General features: G+C 40.6%; 1 protein-coding gene across 1 annotated transcript in view; it reads left to right on the forward strand.

Moving 5' to 3' along the window:
• The first annotated feature begins 13478 nt into the window (after positions 1-13478).
• Positions 13479-23451, forward strand: part of MINPP1 (multiple inositol-polyphosphate phosphatase 1) — a 44754-nt gene continuing 34781 nt past the window's right edge. The window contains exons 1-3 of the mRNA XM_002914383.4: positions 13479-14691; positions 17756-17953; positions 22456-22553. Coding sequence (XP_002914429.2) covers positions 13557-14691; positions 17756-17953; positions 22456-22553 — 1431 coding nt within the window. The 5' untranslated portion in view covers positions 13479-13556. The remainder of the gene's footprint in view (positions 14692-17755; positions 17954-22455; positions 22554-23451) is intronic.

Genomic DNA, 23451 nt, shown 5'->3' on the forward strand with positions numbered 1-23451 from the left:
CCAATCAACCACTCAGAAGCTGTCTCACCAGCAAATGAATGAACGGTGTGTCCGTAAGTAACATCGGTTTAACATGTGTCTCTATGTCATGTTCAAGTTCTCCTAACAATGCTGTTTCCATCTTCAGGATAAAAATTCAGCATAGTGTTTTCAGCTCTTGACATGGGCTAATGTGGGCACATATTAATCTCCTGCCCAGCCCCCTTCCTATCCGACACCACCAGCCGGGGCTAACTAGCACCTTATCGCTGCACATTTTCCTCACCCCCCTCTAGGCAGTGACATGAGATATTTAGTTCAATCCTAAGTACTTCAGTTACTGCAAAAACAGATACCTTATCAATGGGATTTGACCCTAGGGCAGAAACTCCACCGTAGTCATCAGTCCAAACGTTATGAGCCTTTTCACTTTTTTTAAAAAACTTATACCAGCCATCCCTCATCTACATTCCAAATCATCAAATATTTTTATCCATGCTCTTTAAAACGTTTGAATTTCTTAGAAAAGTGTTTAATTGTATTCATATGTAAAACAGAATAATAAAAGTGGCCCAGTAGTAAGCACCGTTGCTTCATACTTCAAAGAATGTCCGCTAGATTTGCTATTGTTTGCAAAACAAATCTACAAAATATACATTAAATATTCCAGTTAGGAACAACAACAATTAGGCAAAACTTCAACAAATCATACTTGCGCCTAATGTACCATGTAGCAACATTCATTATGAAGTAGTTTTAATACAGAGAACATTATTTTTTCCAGAAATTATAAGAAAACAGATCTTTCTCTTGGGAACATCTAAGCCATGTGAATATTTGACTTTCAAATGCCCAACATAGAAATGGCTGCTTGCTTCCTGCTTTCCTAAGCCCCCATGTGGACGAGAGCTTAGCTATCCTGAACTAAACTTTCCTGAATGCACAGACCTGCCCATCCCAACTTCTCTTTGTATCTTCTTTCTTTTCTCTCAGACTTTCATTCTCTTACTGGTAGCAACTGCCTTTAATGTATCACAAGTAACAAATAGCTTAGCTCCTGTCTATTATCCTTCGGCACATGCCCAGTCACACCACTACTACAGGAACTTAAAGAAATTAACCTTATAGAGCCTGTTTCCTCATCTATAAAAGGAGACAACGGTACCTACCTGGAGAGGTGGTAAGGATTTTTGAAATAAAGTACGCAAAGCTTTCAGCACAATGCTTTGTTGGCAAATGCACTGTAAGTGGTAGTATTATCTACATTACTCTCTTCATCAAGGAGAGCAATCCTTCACAAACCCATAATCTTAAGTGAGTGATACAAAAATAGTGGTTGTGATAAAACTGTTTCTCATTGTTACTTTTGTAACAATGACTCTGGAAGTAAAATTTGTCGTTGCATTAATTGTGTTGCTGCTTTAACAAATTATGACAAACTCAGTGACTTAAATAACCCAAGTTTATTATATAAGGCCTGGAGATGGGAAGTTTAACATGGGTCTGCAAGACAGCTTTCCTTGTGGAGGTTCCATAGGGAGAACCCAGTTCCTTGCCTGTTCCGGCCAGGCTCCTAGAGGCCACCCACCTTCCTTGGGGAGTGGCCCCACGTCACTCTGACCTCTGTGCCTCTCATCACCTCACCCCCTCTCCCATGGCTGCAGCCCACATCCCCTCTCTTCACTCCCACCCTCTTACTTTCCTTAGAGGGACCTTGATTACTTGCTTACACCAGATCGTTCAGGATACCCTCCCCACTCAAGATCCTTAGCTTAACCGCATCTGCAAAGTCCCTTTTTATCATGTAAGGTCACATAATCACAGGTCTCAGGGATTTGGATGTGGACAACACTGGGGCCATTATTTAGTCCACCAGAGTCATTTAATATGATCAGGCCATTTAACCTTCCGGAAACTGCCCTGAAATTTCACCAGAATCTAGAGAATACTTTCTATCTTCTCATTTTTCACTAATAAAATCTGCTTTTCTTTAGGTGTAACCAGTTCATAAAAATAATGCCATTTCTGATTCAATATGTTTTCCTAATTTGGTTAATTATCAACATCTTGATAGGATAGTGTACTACAAGGTCATGGCAAATGTGTATTCTGTGTACACAGGCTAAATTGAGACGCAAACAACCATCATGATATTTATCCTCTGGGTCAATTATCTCATAGTCCTGAACGATGTGCTCAACAACTTGCAAGACAAACTACTTTTTTTATTGTGATAAAATACACATAACATAAAGTTTGCCATTTTAACCACTGTTAACTATAAAATCTAGTGGTGTTAATTATATTCACAATGTTGTGCAACTATCACCACCATTTCCAAAACTCCCTCATCACCCCAAACAGAAATCCTGTACCCACCGAGCAATAACTCCCATTCCCTCCTCCTCCTCCCAGCCCCGGCAAACCTTGAATCTACTTTCTGTCTCTATGAATTTGCCTGTTCTAGATATTTCATTTAAGTGATACATTACAACTTGTCCTTTTCTGTCTGGTTTATTTTACTTACCATAGTATTTTTCAAGGTTCAACCATGCCGTAGCATGTATAAGTACTTCATTTTTTTTAAACAGATTTATTATTTATTCGAGAGGGAGAAAGCGCTCATGTGAGTGGGGGGAGGAGCAGAGGGAGAGGGAGAGAAAGAATCTCAAGTAGACTCCTCACTGAGGGGGGAGCTTGATGCCGGGCTTGATCTCATGACCCTGAGATCATGGCTTGTGCCTCAGTCAAGAGCTGGACACTTAACCGACTGAACCACCCAGGCACCCCAGTACTTCGTTCTTTTTATTGCTGAATAATATTCCATTGTATGTGTAATACCACATTTTGTTTACCCACTGATCTGTTGATGACACTTGGGTTGTTCCCACCTTCTAGCTGTTATGACTAATGCTGCTATGAATATTGCTGTGCGAGTGTCAGTTTGGGCCCATGTTTTGGTTATACACTAGGCGTGGAATTGCTGGATGTTAAAGTATTCCATGTGTAACTTTTTAAGGAACTGCCAAACTGTTTTCCACAGTAGCTTTTCCATTTTACATTCCCACAAGCAATGTACTAGAGCTCTACCTTCTCCACATTTTCACCACCGCTAGTTATTATTTTCTTTTTAATTTTAACCATCCTAGTAGGCATGATGTGATATCTCCTGTATCTTTGATTTACATCTTTTCATGTGCTCACTGACCATCTGCATATCCTCTGGGGGAAAATGTCTATTCAAGTCCTTTGCCCATTTAAAAAATTAGGTTTGTGTTCTCTATATGTTTTGGATATTTGTTCCTTACCAGGCATATGATTTGCTAATATTTTCTCTCATTCCATGGGTTGCCTTTTTACTCACTTGACGTCCAACTTATTGTTTATTTTGTCACTTATACTTTTCATGTCATATTTCAGAAAATACTGCCAAACCTAAGTTTATGAAGACTTTTTCCTAATTTTTCCCCAGAGTTCTACAGTGGTGTTGTTGTTTTTTTTAAAGATTTTATTTATTTATTTGACAGAGAGACAGCCAGAGAGAGAGGAAACACAAGCAGGGGGAGTGGGAGAGGAAGAAGCAGGCTCCCAGCGGAGGAGCCTGATGTGGGGCTTGATCCCAGATTGCTGGGATCACGCCCTGAGCTGAAGGCAGACGCCTAATGACTGCGGTACCTAGGTGCCCCTACGGTGTTTTTTTTTTTTTAAGTTTTATAGCTTTTAAATTTAGGTCTTTGATCCATTTTGAGTTAATATTTGAATATGGTATAAAGTAAGGGCCCAACTTCATACTTTTGAAAGTGGATATCCCTGCACCACTTGTTAAAAAACTGTCCTTTCCTCACTGAATGGTCTTGGCAACTTTGATGAAAATCAATGGATCATAGATGTGAAGGCTATGTCTGAGCTCTCCATTCTCTCAAGTCCACTGGTTTGTAGACCTTCCTTATGTCAGTACTATGCTGTCTGGAGTACTGCAGCTTTATAGCAAGTTTTAATGTCAGGAAATGTGAGTCTTACCACTTTGTTCTTTTTCACATTGTTTTGGTTATTCCGGGTCCCTTGAAATTCCATATGAATTTTAAGATGGGCTTTTCCATTTTTGAAAAAGCACTGTTGGGACTTTGATAGTGATTACACTGAATGTGCCTATCACTCTGGGTAATATTGTCATCTTAACAATATTAAGTCTTCCAACCCACGAGCACAGGATGCCTTTCCATTTATTTAGATTTCTCTAATTCTTTCAGCAATATTTTGTAGTTTTCACTGTGAGAGTGTTGTGCCTCATTGGTTAAATGTATTCTTAAGTATTTTATTCTTTTGGATGCTATTGCAAATGGGATTGTCTTCTTAATTTCCTTTTCCGATTTTTCACTGCTAGTGCATAAAAATTCAACTGATTTTTGTGATTTTTGTATCCTGAAACTTTGTTAAATTCATTAATTAGCTCTAAAAGGAGGGTGTGTGTTGGGGGGTATGTACACATATTTGCATGTATTCTTTATGTAATCTATGATATAGAGTTTTACTTCTTCCATTACAATTTGGCTGTACTTTATTTCTTTTTTCTCTTGTCTAATTGCTCTGGAATTGCCAATACTATGCTAAGGAGAAGTGGCAAAAACAGGTATCCTTGTCTTGTTACTGGTATTAGGGGAAAAGCTTTCTCTCCTTCCCCACTGAGTATGATGTTAGCTGTGGGTTTTTTATATATAGCCTTTATCATACTGAGAAGGTTCCCTTCTACCCCTAGTTTATTGAGTATGAAGGGATGTTGGATGTCATCAAGTGCTTTTCCCACATCAGTTGAAATGACCATGTGTTTCTCCCCTACCGTCATGCTATTCATGTGCTGTACTACATTGACTGACTTTGCATACTAAACCATTATTACGTTCCTGGGATAAACCCCCTTTGGTCGTGGTGTATGATCCTTTCTGTATGCTGCTGAATACTATTTGCTAGCATCTGGTAAGGATTTTTGTGTCTACATTCAGTAAGGATATTGGTCTGTAGTTTCTTGTAGTGTCTTCTCAGGCTTTGGTATCACGGTAACGTTGGCCTCATAGAATAAGTTGAAAAGTCTTCTTCTATTTATTTAATAAAAGGCTTTTCTTTGTTAGGAGATTTTTTTTTAATGAATATGTTGTTATTTTCTTCATAAATAGAAACCACATCACTTTATTTGTTACAGTGAATAATGAGAGGCAATAATTCAAGAGGGATGCAGAAAGCTTTCTTATGCACATAATAATAGAAACCATGCCTTTGGTGAGCTTTTCCTTTTGATCTCTGTTCCCCCACCCACATCAGTATGTTGCTTCCGGCATGGGACTCTGCCTTCGAATCTTATACTAGTTGGGAAGCTAGTCTAGCACCTTGCCTTAATAACAGAATGGAAAGTTGTTGGGAGATTTTTGATTGTTGAGCCAGTCTTCTTACTTGTTATGGATCTATTCAGATTTTCTTTTTCTTCTTGAGTCAGTTTTGGTAGTTTAAGTGTTTCTAGGGATTCGTCCATGCCCTCCAGGTTATCCAATTTGTTTGGTATACAACTGTTCATAGTATTCTCTTATAATGCTATTTATTCTGTAACCAGTAGTAACATCCCCTCTTTAGCTTCTGATTTTAGTAGTTTAAGTATTCTCTTTTTTCTTAATCTAACTAAAGGTTTGTCAATTTGTTGATCTTTCCAAAGAACCAGTTTTGGGTTTCATTGACCCTATTGTTTTTGTATTCTGTTTCATTTATTTCTGCTCTAATCCTTACTAGCTTTATTTTTTTCTTCCTCTTTATGGCTTCAAACTCAATTTAATATATTCGGGAATTAGTTTTTTCCACAAATACCTAAAATGTAAAAATAAATAAGTACGTCTGCGTTTTCAGACAAAGACTAGCCTACTTGTTAGATTTACTGTTTCAATCCACATGAACAGCTCTCATACAATGAACAGAATCTTACTATGTCTTCATGAAGATGTTCAGGAGGTCATGAGGGAGAGCTACCCCAGACTGAATGTTAAGGCCATCCTCTAGTTTTCAAGACTGTGTCAGCCTGAGAGACAACAATACCACAAGCCTCTCTGGCACCTACAGGAAAAACTGAAATCAAGTCTCTCATTTTCAGATTATGGCATCATCAGAACTTGGTCCGTTTCTGTAGAAAACAAGCATGACAAGAATCCTATGATAGCCTGAGAACAATGATTTCGCTCCTTGAGAAAAAAGCATGGATCTAAGTGACACCCTTACTATAATGTGATTTCACAACTCTCCCCATAGATGCGCTCTGAAGTCCCTAAGACTAGCTTTCTAAGGGTGTACTTGGAAGAGTTGCCTTCTCCCTGATTTTCATTTGCATCTCTTGTCTCGCTTTCACACTTCACCTTGTCTGACTGAGATCACCATCACCAGATACCTCATCCTGCCCACCTATCTCCTACTCCTCCCTGGGCTTTCCATGCTTCATAAACCATGATCATTCTGAGTGAGACACCCAAGGTCAGGTCTAAGGAGATGGGATCAGGGAACTTCAGCAAAATCAAGAAAGGCGTGACAGGTTTAGCAGAAGGAGTTAAGTGGGGTTAATAATTACTTACACCAATTAGAAGACTTTCTATGGAAAGTAATGAAACACTAGTTCAAACAGTAAAGACGGTTATTACCTTAGATGACAGGAAGCCGGTGGGCGGTATACTTCAGGTTTAATTCAACAGCTCAATGGCATCATGAAGGACTCAGGTTTTTTCCACATTCGGCCATGTCATCTCACTGTGTTGGCTTTGTTTTCAAGCTGGCTCCTCACTGGTTGCAAGATGGCTGCAGCAGGTCTAGTCATCACAGTTGGACATGCTAACAACCAGGGCAGTTGCCTTTTCCTTATGTGTATCATTCTCTTGCATTTTAAGTTTGAAGATTTTTTAAAGATGATAGCTACAGTTATTGGCATCTCTGTGCTTTCAACCTCTTTCATCTTTCCAAACCATGAATTACATCTGTTAAAAACAAAATGTTAAGATAAAATAAAATTTTAAAAATGAACTTCATGGAATAGATGCTGAGCGAGCTAGGGATTTTAAAGAGTTGGATAGAGGGAGAGGTGCATGGACTAGTAGAAGGTGAGAATCTCGTGGGGCTTGAATCCTGCAGGAACAGAAGTTTAGAACCAGGAGCAAAAGTTCTGAGCCAGGACTTCTTGGCATCTCCATTTTTTGTTTGTTTGTGTGTTTGCACCTTCTTAATTCTAAAAGATTTGTATTCTGTAACTTGCCCTGGCTAAATTTTCTTAATCTTATGTTCTAAATGGTCTCATTTAATCAATAACAAGTACTCTACTATCTTTGAAATATCCAGTTTAGGCATTTCATTCACTGAATACCATCTCCTTCCTTCCAGAATATTTAACTATGCCAACTGTAATATTTCTTTGAGTCATTAGGTTTTCTAATCCACCGATCCTATAAAGTGTTGACTGTTTATCACCCCATCACTTGTCTTTTTTATTTTTATTTTTTTATTTGTCCTTTTTTAGAACAAAAAAAATTTTTTCTCAGAAACTGCTCCTCCTATCTCAGTGACAAGAATTGAGTTACATGCTCTTTCCTAAACCAAAACTGGCAAGAAAAATATAGCTACCAGGATTGGTTTAAACCAATCAGGACTTTTTAAGTGGGGACAGAGTGACCTTCCTGAGAGGTGAATATGTACATATTGATTCAAGGAAAAAGGGAGAATAAATGTTGAGTGGATAACTGATATAACTACTGCAGTATTATGTGCAACATTTATCCTTTTAGCCCCATCTACAAATGACGTTTTTTAAGGTCACTGTTCATTTGTCAGGAATAGGTACGTATCAGGAAGAGAAACACAAAGATAGCTCTCTTTCTACTAATCATAATCTAGACCTGGTTCTACTAAGTACTTGTTAGATGAGGTGACTTTGGCAAGGCATCTAACCTCTCTTTGTTTTGATTTCCACATCCACAACATGATATAAATACTGTTCTTAATAGGTCATGGGATAACTGGGAAGGTAACATAATTATGTTGCATACATACAAAGCAATATTATTTCCACATTTTATCTTCCCACACTGTTTATCTCATTTATTCATTCATACATACACCCTTTTAAGAAATAATTGCTGACAGTCTACCTGATGTAAGAGATGGATATTTGAGTATCAAAAAAGTTTTCACCATGACTCTTGCATCTAAGGTATTAACTCAGAATGATTTAGCAGCAACTGTTTTATCTGTTGGAGTACAGAATCAGACAAAGTAGTAAAGGATATAAGACAGGGAAGGTGGGGTGATGAAGGGTGTTGTTTATGGAACCATAATGGTTGCTTCAATTGCAGTGTGAACTGTCCTGTTTACTAAAGTTGCTGCAACCAAGTGTGTGAGTCCACAGATGCCAACACTGCTTTTCTAGCTTAAGTAATGCTGGATTTTAACACTTACTGATAGACAATGTAGGCAAAGGAAGTCAACCCAAGAAAGACAAATTGATGTTACAAGAAAATAGTGAACAGGGATGCCTGGGTGGCTCGGTTAGTTAAGCTCTGCCTTCAGCCCAGGTCATGACTGAAGGACCCTGAGCCCCATGTCAGGCCTCTTGCTCAGTGGGGAGCCTGCTTTTCCCTCTCCCTCTGCCCCACCCCGCCTCATGCTCACTCACTCTCTCTGACAAATAAACAAAATAAATACCTAAAAAAATAAATGAGTAAATAAAAAATAAAATATGTGTGTGAGGGGCGCCTGGGTGGCTCAGTGCATTAAGCGTCCAGCTCTTGGTTTCGACTCAGGTCATGATTTCAGGGTCCTGGGATGGAGCCCCATATCAGGCTCCATGCTCAGTGGGGAGCCTCCTTCTTGCTCTCCCTCTGCCTGCAGCTCCCCCTGCTTGTGCTTGCTCTCTCTCTTTGTGAAAGAACGAAAGAATGAAAGAAAGAACAAAAGAAAGAAATAGAGAGAGAGAGAGAAAGAAAGAAAGAAAGAAAGAAAGAAAGAAAGAAAGAAAGAAAAGAAAGAAAACAGTGAACAAAAACTGAAAGATTGGCTCATGCAGGGGCTAGTGAGACAACATGAAATTGACATTTATGTACTACGTAAAAAACATTCTTCCTGATAAAGAGCTAATGAATAACTTTTCTCTGAAAGTTCTCTGTTTGGGGGAATAAGGAAATACTGGTGGGTTTAAAGTCTGCTAACCAATTGTCCTAGAGGTCTAATTGCTCAAAGAGATTTTCCAATTTTGGAAAACTAACATTTCAGAAAAAAATAAGATGTTTAAACAATTGCTATTGTCTATGCTCGTTCTTGAAAAATACAAGGAAGAAGAGAAATTTTTTCCCCAAGATTTAGAACATGTTACTCATCTTTGTGATGGGATAACAAGATATTTCGGAGGGGACTTCTGGAGGAAATTATGCCTCTGAACAACAGTACTGGCATGAACAGGAAAATCATTACAGAACAGGACTAGAAAGTGAACAGCTACAGTTTCCTCCTATTAAATGGAAGTAGCAAAGCACAGAAAGAATCCTGGCAATTTAAACATTGTATCCGGTTTCTAAAATAGTTCAGTGGATTTAGAACCAACATTTGATGGGACGGAAGAATTCCCAACATCAAAGTCCTAGGATGTGTCAAGACACTAGAAGAGAACCTTTGTCACTGCAAAATAACTCCCTTAGCAAGGCATAATAGAGAATACAAAAAGGCAAGTCACCTCCATCATTGGGCACGGTTCAGTGAAGTTCTATTCATCAACTGAAACACAACATTCAACAATTCAGCTTGGCTTTTACATGCTGGGGAACGATGTAGTGGTTAGCTACCAGTGATGGTGATATTGTTCCTTTCAAACAAAGGTATCTTATCCGTGGAGTCTGGTGATCTATGCAACCTCCACATTCAAGCAAGGTTGCAGGGACTGCTGTTGAAGCATGGATCACTCCAGTCCTGCATGGAACCTTCTTCTGTTGGCTCTTTCTACTGCAATAAAAAATAAGCACTTAATCAATAACCAGGAAAGGAAAGATGAAACAGCAGGGCAGTAAGATACTAGAGTTAAAACTTTCTTGGAATAGGCACGAAGTTAGTTGCTTAATGTAGTTGTAAGATAACAAATATCTATGACAAACTGGCCATTGCCCGTTTACTTGGTTAAAGGAAAAGGGGTAACAAGAAACATTTTAATTATGTTCATAAGAGTTATAAATTGAGGGGTGCCTGAGTGGCTCAGTTGGTTAGCCGGCTGCCTTCAGCTCAGGTCATGATCCCAGGGTCCTGGGATCAAGCCCTGCATAGGGTTCCCTGCTCAGCGGGGAGCCTGCTTCTCCCTCTCCCTCTATCTCCCAGCTTGCACTTTCTCTCTGTCAAATAAATAAATAAAATCTTTAAAAAAAAGTTACAATTTGATTTGGGGCCAGAAACTATATAAAGTCTTTATGTAAACTGCCTCATTAAATCCTATCAATAACAGCATAATGTAGGTATTACACCCAATTTATAGAAGAAAACAAATTGAGTCAACAGTTTAACTCGCTCAAGATCTCATGGATATTAAGTGATGAAGCTGGAATTTGAGAACTTCAGAAACCATGTTTTTAGTCAATATTATCTATGCTTACACAGACAGCTACCCTATCGCCCAAAGCATTTAGCCTTTTCCTTTCCTTATTGTTTCTTTACCAATAAGCCTCTTTTTAGTAACCTTTAAAAAAATATCGCAGATGTCTGTAACTTAAAATACTGTATTTGACACCATGCAATCTTAAGAGTGGAACAACTATTTTAGAAGTCCTTTGAACAAATAATCTGGCAAAAATACAGTATTCTTTAATATAGTGGATTCATTAGAAAAGTTCTACTTAAAACAAATTAGAATAATACAGAACAATAGAATTCAACTGTTTTCTTTTCCACTCTGAAGGATACAACAGATAATGCTTTCTGGATAAAATTGCAGAACCACTAGCAGTTCAAATCTTCCACTCTCTGTTGGATCCCCAGGGCTGGCAAACCAACTTTTTACTTGTTTCCCATTCCTCTCAGTTGCAAATCTTTTCCCACTTCTCTCAGTTCTAAATCCAATCCATTTCTACATTATAAAGACCTAAATCCTATTCTTCCATCTCTTCAGATAATCTTGCCTCCTATATCACTGAGGAACCTGAGGCCATCAGGCTTAAAATCCATTAATTCCCTCCTGCTAGACCAACAAATGTATCTATATGTACATCCATCCTTCCAATCTTCTCTCAGAAAAATAAGGTCTTCTCTTGTTCTGGTCCAAATCAAATTCTCTGTGCTCTTGCTTCCATGCGCTCCTCTCTTCAAGGAATCTGAACCACTAATTTTCCATTCTGTCTCTCGTGTTGTGGGAGATTTGTCAAATACATTGCTATTATGCTTACAACCTCACATGAAGGAAAGCAATCCACCCGTGGTCTTTACCAAGAGGCAACCATGTTTTATACTATGCAGACTCCTGGGTACTAGCTGATAGGACAAGGTGGGCAACTATCTCAAAGGGCAGCCAACTTACAGACGGGCCAGAGAATTAAGACGTGGCCTGACGTGAAAAGATGAGCAGGGCCTGTTGCCTACTCAAAACTTCTCAAAGGTACTCACTGCTTTAAGAATGACAAACCATTGGGGCGCCTGGGTGGCACAGTGGTTAAGCGTCTACCTTCCACTCAGGGCATGATCCCGGCGTTCTGGGATAGAGCCCCACATCAGGCTCCTCTGCTATGAGCCTGCTTCTTCCTCTCCCACTCCCCCTGCTTGTGTTCCCTCTCTTGCTGGCTGTCTCTATCTCTGTCAGATAAATAAATAAAATCTTTAAAAAAAAAAAAAAAGAATGACAAACCATTTTAAGGAAGATGAGTGGATTTTTATTATTAGGAAAGTTATGAAATGATCTTTGATGCATGTTGCTTGTGAAAGTCAGTCATTTTAATATTCAGTGGAAGTTTATACAGTGTAGCTGCTAGAGAGCTATGCACCTTAGCACAGGAGTAACATATATTACGGAACATTACTGATAAAAATACTATTCATAGCAGCCTATTATATGAATTTCAAATGTCATCCGTGATTCTCACAATAATTCCACAATGTGGGTTCTAATATTCCTTATTTTCAAAAAAAGAAACTAAGGCTCAGTGAACTTGAGTTACTTCGTAAGGTCACTCAGTTAATGACTGGCAGAGCGTGGCGTTTGGATCCAAGGCTTATATACTCGTTGTCCTCTTTATACTATCTCTGGCTTTTTCCTAGTGAAAAACATGAAAGCATTGCTTAACTTTATCATTTGTCTTCTTGGCCATAACGACAAAATGATTGGAGCTGGTTTAATAAATATATAAAACAGCATAACATTAACAGATGAGGAATGAGAGGAAGGAAAAAAATCAAGCTAAGGGCAAATTTAGTGTATAGGAATGTGTGCCACTGATTTTGTAAGTAGGTAGACAGGGTCTCTAAAGATTACTTCATTAGGAAGGATGGTGCCTTTGGGAAGAGTTGGTGGTACCTCCTGAGGATACAAAAGATCAGGCATGAGAGGCGATCATTATTAGGCACGTATATTAAGCAAAATATAATGACATGCAACTGGCACAAATGCTTGCTGAATGCACTTAGAAATATCATCAGGCATTTCAGCCGATAAAACGTAAGGTTAGGAAGTCCAAAAAGAAAAGGTAGATGTTCATCAAATATTAATTGGAGGAAAGTTCTGTGAAAATATCACTGACCATGAATACTCATTCCACAAAACAGCATATCGAAAAAGGAACATCTGACAACGGAAAGATGGCTTCGGGCTACAGAATGTCTTAAAATTTGCAGCGTCCAAGTGGAATCTATTCTTGCTTTTACACCATTTTGTTCAGTGGTTAACATTTAGAGGTACACCTCTCTGAACTAGAGATGCCTGAACAAGGGGAAAAGTAGTTAAGATAGAGATGGGCTTACCAAGAGCAATTTAGTAGTGTCTTTGAAGGAAAAGCTCCATTACAAAAACATGATCCAAATTTCCTTGAATTTGGATCACCATATGACTTCTTTAATCTTTACTCTTTTCCCAACAAAGTGGTGTTCAAGTGGAAAAACCAAGGTATTGTTCAGATTTATGATTTTTTTTCTTGCCTCAAACAGATTCTGAGCAATAACCTATGAAGACACGTAGCTGATTTGAGTATGTAATTACACAAGAGCGGAGTTTCAGCTTGGAGTGGTGGTAAATAGAGAGCATGTTTGCTCCATATAGCAGATTAGCTCATACTTAATAATGCAGTCAATCTGCCGGCCTAAAACTCCACACGCCAAGGATTAGGGTTGTGCTGTCCCTACTCTGAAGTCTCTGATGCCAACAAACACAATCCTTCCGGGATGCTGTGTCACGGAGCTCAGCTCCACTAGCCCAGATCCAGACACTACCAAAGGCTCGGGAATTGGATTTGCTGTAGAACAGAGCCTTTCTCCGGTTCTGGTCGGCCTGGCTGTATGCTAGAAAACAGGCTTGGACTTCGGGCGGCTTGCTGGGGCACGGCCCGGAGATGTACTCTGTAAACAGCGTCAGGCGCACCGCAGGCGGGTGGTTCAGAGAGCACATTTTCTACACCGCAGGTGAACGGGGCGGGGCCGCCCGAGTCAGGGGGTATTACAACTTGTCCTGTGTGGGCCGCCTCCGAGAGGCAGGCTCAGTCAGGGCTCCTTCTCGCCCCAGAGCATTCCAAAGAGCGGGGCAGTGGTTGAGTCAGTCCGGAGGCGCCTACCACGCGGAAGCTCGCCCACGCGGGAGACCCAGCCTACGCCAGCTCCGCCTCAGCCACAGGTCTCCGAAGCTCCCCAGCGTTTCGTGCCGGCGCCACCCGAGCCGCACGTGGGAGCCCCGAGGCGGTCCCAGCGCTCCCCAGCCCAGCGCCCGCGCCGCGCCGCGAATTCTGGGGGACCGGACCCAGGCAGGAAGCGCCGTCGGGACCCGCCCCCTGCCCGCCGGAGGCGGAAGTTCTGACCCCGGCCGGTACGTCGCCCTCCGCGGGCCGCGCCGCACCATGCTCCGCGGACCCGAGCGCCTCGTCAAGGTCTCCGTGGCGCCGGTCGCGGCCCTGGCTGTGGCGCTGCTCTCGTCGCTCTCGCGCTGCTCCCTCCTGGAGCCGGAGGATTCCGCGGTCTCGGCGCTCAGCCCTTACTTCGGCACCAAGACCCGCTACGAGGATGCCAACCCCGGGCTGCTGGCGGACCCCGAGGCGCCGCGGAGGGACCCCGAGCTGTTGGAGGACACCTGCACCCCAGTGCAGCTGGTGGCCCTCATCCGCCACGGCACCCGCTACCCTACGGCCAAGCAGATCCGAAAGCTGCGGCAGCTGCACGGCCTGCTGCAGGCCCGCAGGCCCGGCGACTGGCGCGCTGGCTCCGCCGGCGGCCGCGACCTGGGCGCCGCGCTGGCCGACTGGCCCCTGTGGTACGCGGACTGGATGGACGGGCAGCTGGTGGAGAAGGGGCGGCAGGACATGCGACAGCTGGCGCTGCGCCTGGCCTCCCTCTTCCCGGCTCTCTTCAGCCTCGAGAACTACGGCCGCCTGCAGCTAGTCACAAGCTCCAAACACCGCTGCGTGGACAGCGGCGCCGCCTTCCTGCAGGGGCTGTGGCAGCACTACCACCCCGGCCTGCCGCCTCCCGACGTCGCAGGTGACGGCCCGGTGTCCCCTCTTTCTCTCTGTCCCCAGGCCCCCGGGTGCCCATCCCGTGGCGCGTGTTCAAGGCTGGGCTGTCTCCCTTGTCCCCATGCAAATCTGTCCGTTTATCAGGGATGCAGTGGACACCTTCCAGGGGCTGGACGCGGTAGTGGACGTCGGCAGACCCGACTGGAGAGGAGACAGCCGGGCGAGTTTCTCGGTGTCCCGTTCCCAGACAGAACTGCCCCCTCCCCGAGCACCGGCCTTGCCTTTCCTCCCTCCTTGGCAGCTAGTGCCAGGACTTTTCCTCTTCAGGCTTTGCTTCTGAAAAGTGGGTTTTTTTGCTTACCGACTTTTTTTTTTTTTTTAATGACCCACATCCTGTTTTAGGAAGCACCTCTCAAACTTTCTTTACTGCTGTGCTTTTTTCCTTCTGTTTCGGTCTTATATATACTGTAGACTTACCCTCCCTGTAGCTGTGCTTCACGGTCACACTCAGTACTTCATTACTTTTCCAAGATTAGAGAAATCATCTAGTGGGGCCCTTGAACTCCACAGGTGAAGGGACTGAGCTCAAGAATGTGCTTTGTTGATTGCCATTGGTTAGTTTGAGGACCAGAGTCAGGCCTGAAATCCATGTCCCCCCTCAAAAAATGTTTAATAGTCACAGATACTAATAATAACAGACACCTCACTCCTGCTATATGGCTTTGTGCCAGGCATGCCTGACATTTATTTCTCTAAATCCTTACAAAAGCCCTCTGAGGTAGTATTTTCCCCCTACCTAACAGATGAGAAAATTGAGCCACGGAAGCACTAAACAGCCTACCTCATTTGGTGTGGCTAGGTATGGACCCGGGAAATCCGATTTAGAGCTTGGTCTCTGAGCCTTTATACTCTACAGCATCTGTTCGTCCTGTAATTTAGGAGTAAGGATGAAAACATACAACATGTTTGACAGAGAGATGAGCAAGTGTTAATATTTTGTTGGCCAGGGGGGGCGCCTGGGTGGCACAGCGGTTAGGCTTCTGCCTTCAGCTCAGGGCGTGATCCTGGAGTTATGGGATCGAGCCCCACATCGGGCTCCTCCGCTATGAGCCTGCTTCTTCCTCTCCCACTCCCTCTGCTTGTGTTCCCACTCTCACTGGCTGTCTCTATCTCTGTTAAATAAATAAATAAAATCTTTAAAAAAAAATATTTTGTTGGCCAGTTTTAAGATCAGAGATGAGGTGAGACATTGTTTAGTTTTAAACCCAAGTGAAAAATGAGAAGTAAACTGGTTTGTCCTTTTTCCAGTTGCATCCTCTCTTACGCAGTTCACCCATCTCCAAGAGATCGTTCAGTTGATTGTGTGTCATGTTACTGCTATGTGGGTAGTTCTCTTGGCTGACTTCTTTACGCACTTGTTGAATTGTGCTTTTTAGTGGTTAATATAAGTGAAAATTCCCCGCAAATCTGTTAAATTAAGTGAACGTTCAAAGCAGAATATACTTCGCTATGACACAGTATGTAGCATATACCAAATGGGCTACTGGCCCTCCTGGGATGAGGTCTTAGAGATGGAGCCCTTTGCCTAGCTACTTCATTATACTCTGTAGACAGTTGTTTTGCCTGTTGTGTACACCTGGGCTTTCAAGGGACGCCACTGAATTTGATTTTTTATTCTTACAGCAACAGGACAATACCTTTGTTTTTGTTTAAAGAGCAGCAGTAATGAGTAAATAGCAAGGATGGAGAATCCAGATCCACTTGGGAAATTGTGTTTTGAGGTCACAGAGGAAGAGGACAAAGGTCACTTATTTTCTGAGTCAAGATGTTTTCCGAACTGTAATCCAGTTAGCAGTGACATTGGCCAGGATTATCCTTTTCAGGAGCCCCTGAAATGGACACACGCACACATACAGATAAATACGTTTTTTCACACCCACATCCAAAGCAAAATGATATGACTGATTTGATTTTCTCATTTTGTATACAGCAGTAGTATTCTTGGTGTTCTTTTCATGGTAAATAATTGGAGGAATGATGTTTGAAATCAATGTATTTTGAATATGACTGAAGAAACTTAAAAGGCACTCCAGTAGTTGAGGCATGGTTGCAGATGTTTTTATAATACACATTTGCTGCCAAATTGGGGGAATAATGGAACTTAGTAATTCTAAATGGAAAGCATCGGGTAGCTTTAGTTTTAAAATAAACCGAAAGCAGGGGCGCCTGGGTGGCTCAGTCGTTAAGCGTCTGCCTTCAGCTCAGGGTTTGATCAGTCCTGGGATTGACGGGCTCCCTGCTCAGCGGGAAGCCTGTTCTTCCTCTCCCACTCCCCCTGCTTATGTTCCCTCTCTCATTGGGTGTCTCTCTGTCAAATAAATAAAATCTTAAATAAAATAAAATAAACCGAAAGCAGAAGCACCAGTCACCGTGATATACAGAAGACCTGAAATGTTGATGTGTTCAGTGCTGTTGTTGGTAGATTTTGTGCAAAGCAGAGTCTTTTGTAAAGGAACACATTGTCGGGGAAGTTAGTAGAGAACATAAAATACACTGTGTAGACTTAGGCTTAGAAGAGAAGAACAGATTTGATCTGCCGAATTAGTCTCAACATTGTCATTAGGAACTGTGTTAGTTTTCGGTTTGCTTTCTCAAGTTTTCTATGCCTGACAGAAACAGTGCTTACAGAACAACATTTGTGCACTCCTTTGGATTTTCATGTCTAATTATTTTTGTTTTCTTTCAGAAAATACTTATTTCAACCACCTTTTTTTTTCCACTGTGTAGTAATGCAGTAACATTTTATCTCTGATTCTCTGTTTCTTTAGTCTTTTCTAGCATATACTCTCATGAATTAGTCATTACAAATGGGAAATAGTTATGCCCTATCTTTCTTGATCCATGTGTGCTTATTTTAGACATGCCAGTAAATAACAGGTTTTAGTGTTCTTTTTCACACTTGGAACAAAATTTTCAATAGTCTGTATTTATGTTGATGGTGTATATATATCCACATGTGGTATATATTATATGTGTGTGTGTGTGTGTATATATATATATTTTTTCTTTTTTTTTTTTTCGCCTTTCAGACATGGAGTGTGGACCTCCAAGGATTAATGATAGACTAATGAGGTTCTTTGATCATTGTGAGAAGTTTTTAACTGAAGTGGAAAAGAATGCTACAGCTCTTTATCATGTAGAAGCCTTCAAAACTGGACCAGAAATGCAGAACATTTTAAAAAAGGTTGCAGCTACTTTGCAAGTGCCAGTCAACAATTTAAATGCAGGTAATGTGCCCATTTTCTTTCATTCGAACTCTGAAATAATGTAAATAGTTCTCAAACTCTGAAAATGAAAATGTATGGAAGCATAAAGTAATTCCTCTTAAAGGCCCACAATTGATTTTACACTAAGAAAATATATTCTAAGTCAAGAAAATTGTGTGTCTGATGTTTACTGTTTTGAGATTCATATACATCTTTGAGCTTTATCTAAATTAATGTACAGGATTCTTGCTATATCCTGGAATTTTTTTTTTGAGAGCAGAAGTATATAAAGCTTCAACTCTAAGCATTATTTATATAAGTTATATTTTTGGAATTATTTCCCTATAAAATGATAAAAGTGGAAAATTATATAAAATTCTTTAGCTTTTGAAGCCGTTCAGAAGTGTGTATGTGTTAATGTTTTGAGGAGGGGTATTAGAAAGTAAAAAAGCAAAGTAGTGTAGGTATTTTCTTTGAGGCTTTTAAGCCTGGAGATGCTAAAAAAATATGAGCACTCCTGTCTGTCAAAAGGTGTTGGGGTGGATGTGCTGTCTGTTGCAGTTGGTATGCAGCCTGGTACACGGGAGCGGGGGGGTAGGGGGGTGGTGAAAGGGGGCACTGTCAATAATTATGCAGGGAAAGCAGTTGGAAAGCCAGGGTGTGTGCTCGTCTACCAATAGGAAACAAAGAAAAAATACTGAGATTTTTCTTTGATTTCTAAGAATTTATAATTCATACAGCAAACGTTGACATGCATACAAAGAATGTGGATTTCTTATACTGTGAATAAATTTCCAAAAGAGTAGAAGTAGGAGATGTTGGGAAAATAATAGACTAGACTCATGGAGCCTGAATGCTTTATAAACATCAAAAAAGTGAAGATGTATTTAAAATTGAATTTTTTGGGGGGGCACCTGGGTGGCTTAGTTGGCTAAGCCTTGGCCTTCAGCCCAGGTCACCATCCCAGAGTCCTGGGATCAAGCCCTACGTTGGGTTCTGTGCTCAGCGGGGAGCAGGCTTCTCCCTCTGCTGCTCCCCCTGCTTGTACTCTCTCTCTCTGTCAAATAAATAAATAAAATCTTTTAAAAAAATTTTTTTTAATTGAACTTTTTCTCTTTCCCCAAAGTGGCTAAACATTGTGGACACTACAGAGGTTTAAAAATTATTTTAGGGGCGCCTGGATAGCTCAGTTGGTAGGGCATGTAACTTTTGATCTCAGGGTTGTGAGTCCATGTTGGGTGTAGAGATAACTTAAAAATAAAATATTAAAAAAATTATTTTATTGGGAAGTAATTTAAGTCTATAGGTAATAATAAAGGCTGATATAATGATTGAATGTTGATATACCCATAACTCAGTTTTATCAAATTTTAACATGCTGCAGTTAGTTGCTTTGAATGAATTGAGGTCCCTTGGTCCCTCTCCAGGATTTTATTCCTCCTCTTTTTTTCCCAGCTGGAGTCATTGTCATGAATTGAGCATTTTTTTTTTAAAGATTTTATTTATTTATTTGTCAGAGAGAGAGTGCACGCACAAGCAGGGGGAGCAGTAGGCAGAGGGAAAAGCAAGCTCCTCACTGAGCAGGGAACCCTGTACAGGACTTGATCCCAGGACCCTGGGATCATGACTTGAGCTGAAGCCAGATGCTTAACCAACTGAGCCACCGAGGTGCCCCTCAACTTTTAATTTTTTATTTAATGTGTGTAATTTTAGTCCTACATTTTAAACTTTATGTACAGAATTCCTTTATATTAACTATACCAGTATCTAGCCATTACTCGGTTAGTGGGTGGCTAGACTGTTGAAGATTTTTTAGAAAACGATTTTATTTGGGTTTTACTGATGAGGTAACTGAGAGCAACATCTTTTTGGAGGCAGTATAAGCATACTGGTTAAAATCATGGGTTCTGGAATCGGACTGTTTGTATTTGAATCTTGACTCTATTTATACCGTTGGCTAACTCTGTGGTCTTTACAAGTTTATTAATATCTCTAGGCCATAGTTTCTTTCTCTTTAAAATGGGTATAGGAATTGTACCTTTCTTTGAGGATTATTGCAAGGATTATATGAAATTAATTCATGCAAAGCATTAGCACAATGCTTGGCAGAGTAACTGCTCAAAACTATTGTAGCTATTTAAATACATTTTTTTTAACATAGAGGGATGATGTATGTATTTTTTATAACTCATTTTTACTTAGCAGTAGATCTGTCTTACCTAGATCTGTCTTGTTCTTACCCAATCTTGAATTCTGTGTGATTTCATAGGAAATATGAGTCAGGTTCTGGGTCAATGATAGTTAAAAACTTATTTAACCCATCAGATTTTACTGGTGGAGGGGACTGGAGCTAATACAGTGCAAATTTTTTCTTGTAGAAATCATTTTCCTACTGAGGTTTTTCTTAGTTTTTCACCCTTTCAAATAATGCTTCAGTGAACAGTTTTATAGTCTGGTTTTTGCCCTTGAGAATTAATAAAGTGAATAACTTTAGGTGGAATTGTTGGGTTAAGGACAATGAATATTTTACACCTTGACATACACTTCCAAATTGTTCTCTGTAAGTGTAGAAATTTATATCAACAATATATGAGAATGCTCATTTTCCCGTCTTATCCAATAGTGGTTGTTAATTAGTCATTTTGATTTTTGCCAATTTGATTAATGAAAAATGGTATATAGCTTTAATTTGCAATTTCTTAGTCATGAAGATGAGATAAGCTTGTCTTCTTGTGTCTGCTAGCTACTTGCATTCCTTCTGGGGTTTGCCTTTTGTCCATTTCTATTAGATTATTTTTATGTTTTTCTTATTCTTAGGGACCCTTTATGTGTTATGGATATATTAATTATATATCCTTCAATTTTGCTGGAGAAAGGATAAATCCTTTACTTACTGTATGTTGCTAACATTTTCTCTTAATTTGTTGCTCACTTTTTAAGTCTGATTATGGTGCCTTTGACTTTACCCTTTACGTCTTTTATATAGCCATGGCTGTCGGTTCATCGTGGCAGTCCAGTGTTGTATTTTGCCTAGGAATCCTCTCTGACCCCAAGATTGTTATTCCTTTATTTTATTTTAGTTTTTTAATGTTTAAATCTCTGATCTACCCGAAATATTTTTGAAGTTCCAAAAGACTGGCCAGGAAGTCAGCATGGTTTTAATAGATGGGTCAGGGCTGTAACTCATCATGAGAGTTCCCACCCATTTTGCAGGTGGGAAGGTGAGACCCGAGAGGCTGGAGCCACTCGCTCAGGATGATTAGTGGCAGAGTTAGGTCTCATAGCCTGTCATCCTCTTCACTGTGTCTTGGTGAAATTTTTCTGTCAGCTCCCTTCCAGTTATCGAGTAGACCATTAGGACTGACTTTCATAGTTTCAGAACTAGAACTTTGAGCGTGAATGAGTCAGGTTCTTTCATCAAACATCCATGGTACTTAGGTGTTAGGATTATCAACTCTTTTGTTCATACAGGCGAAGTTTTTAAATGGCTTTTACGTGTGTTCTCAGTTAAATGCTCTATTTGTGCTATATACGGCCTTAGGGAAGTTCTTTAAACTCAAACCTGGTTCCTTGGGAACGAGGAAAGACTGAAGTTAAAAAAAAGCAAAGTATAGGGCAGCCCCGCTGTGCCTTCCCTTCTCTCCTCTGTAGCATTGAGTAGTAGACGTGTGCCTGTGACAAGACAGCATGGCCACCTGTCATAGCCAGGGACTTGGTGCCCTATCCGTCTCTTCAAAACGCAGGGGTGTCTAAAGGTAATATAATCAGTTCATTTGCAATGTAAAAATCCCAGGTAACTTAATCTGAAATCTGCTGCCTGACTGAGCAGCTAAGTCTGAAAAACGGATGGTGTTAGCACGCTCTCTCTCTCTCCAGTGTGTGATTTTTCCCTCTTTCTCTCCTTGACCTTTGGTTTCCCCTTCCTTCTGACCCCTGATTTACTCTGTCCCCCTCCACCTTCTGCAGTCTTCACTCCGTTTTTGTATCCTTCTCTCTGTACTCCTTCCTAACAGTTATGACGTGAAGTGTTTGTTGTGTTGCTAAAAGAACTGTTTAGTAAATGTACTTTGTTATTCCTCATTTTTAAGATGGGGACTAAGAGCTTTTGTAACTTTATCCTCCCTCCTCCAGCCCTCTAAAATGAACAAAATCAAGTTACGTTTAGCAAGTTCTTGGGTTAAACTCTGTTGGATTTGGTAGGCAAATGTACTCTTAACAAACACATTACTTTTAAAACCAGAAAAGTGGTAACTTTTAGTTACCAGTGAAATGTCTTAGTTTCATTGGACTGGAATTTCTGCCTCCTCGTGGTTTCCTCCTGACAGCTCCAGTTCCGCCTGTTTTGATCGTACAGAGTAGGTCTTAACTCTGATAGTCAGGAAAAAGCCGAATCATCTTTTCTCTGTGCTGAACCTACCCAGGTCCTTGGACCTTGCTGCACGTGGCATTCTGTTAATATTCAGCCTTTGGAAGATTACAGAGAACAGTGACTCACAAATTTTACCTTTCTTTTTTCCCCCCAGATTTAATTCAGGTAGCTTTTTTTACCTGTTCATTTGACCTGGCAATTAAAGGTGTTAAATCTCCTTGGTGTGATGTTTTTGACATAGATGATGCAAAGGTAAGTATTACTTTTGGAGTTTCTTTGTGTTTTTTGTTTTGTTTTTTGGCATGATTTTTCTCGTTGTTGTTACTTGACTCAGCTTTTCAAAAAACAAGCAGAGCAGGGAACACGAACTGTCTTTGACTAACTCATAATTTTCCTTGCATAGGGGATGAATTGTTCACATGGGGTCTACATACTTAGAGTTTGGGTTCAGAAAACTTTGGAAAAAATTATTCCATGATGATTAGATTTCTAGGTCCACCCAGGTAAAACCCTATTTTACCCATCAGCAGATTTTATTGCTGGAAAGGATTGTAGAGCTATTAAAATCCAAATTCTTTTTATAGGAAGCCAAAGCTCAGAGAGGATGAATGGTTTTTCAGATACCTAATTTTTTTTTTTTTAATAGTTTCTGTGATAAATTGAGCTCCATGTTCCACCTGGTGATGGCAGTAAGTCCTCCCCAGTTTGTCTTCCTGCTTAATATTTCCTTTCTTTCCTCTTCATTCATATTGCTTCTTCCAGCTGACTTTAAGGGAGGCAAATTCTGGTCATTCCTGGGTTGTTGGGAGCCAGAGAGATAAGGTAGGAGAGTGTTAATTGTTTTCGTGAGCACTGAGGATAGCCACGTTGGATAGAATTCTGGTGTCTGTATGGATCCTTCAGGAATGTGGACTTTGAAACTTCAGTCATCTCTTGCATACATAGAAAACATTCAGTATGCCATATGAAAATCAATTATTAACTTCACAACTTAACATCAGATTTTGAAAAGAATTGTACTGTTTGCCAGATACCAGCAGGCTTTTAAGCTGAGAACTAATATACATTTAAGGATAAACAAGTGCTTTATTTTGTTACTCAAAGACCGGAGTGGCTACAGCCAGATTAAAGGTGGTTTTATGTGTTCCTG

The sequence above is a fragment of the Ailuropoda melanoleuca genome, chromosome 6, assembly GCF_002007445.2.
Source record: "Ailuropoda melanoleuca isolate Jingjing chromosome 6, ASM200744v2, whole genome shotgun sequence".
Taxonomy (NCBI): Eukaryota; Metazoa; Chordata; class Mammalia; order Carnivora; family Ursidae; genus Ailuropoda; species Ailuropoda melanoleuca.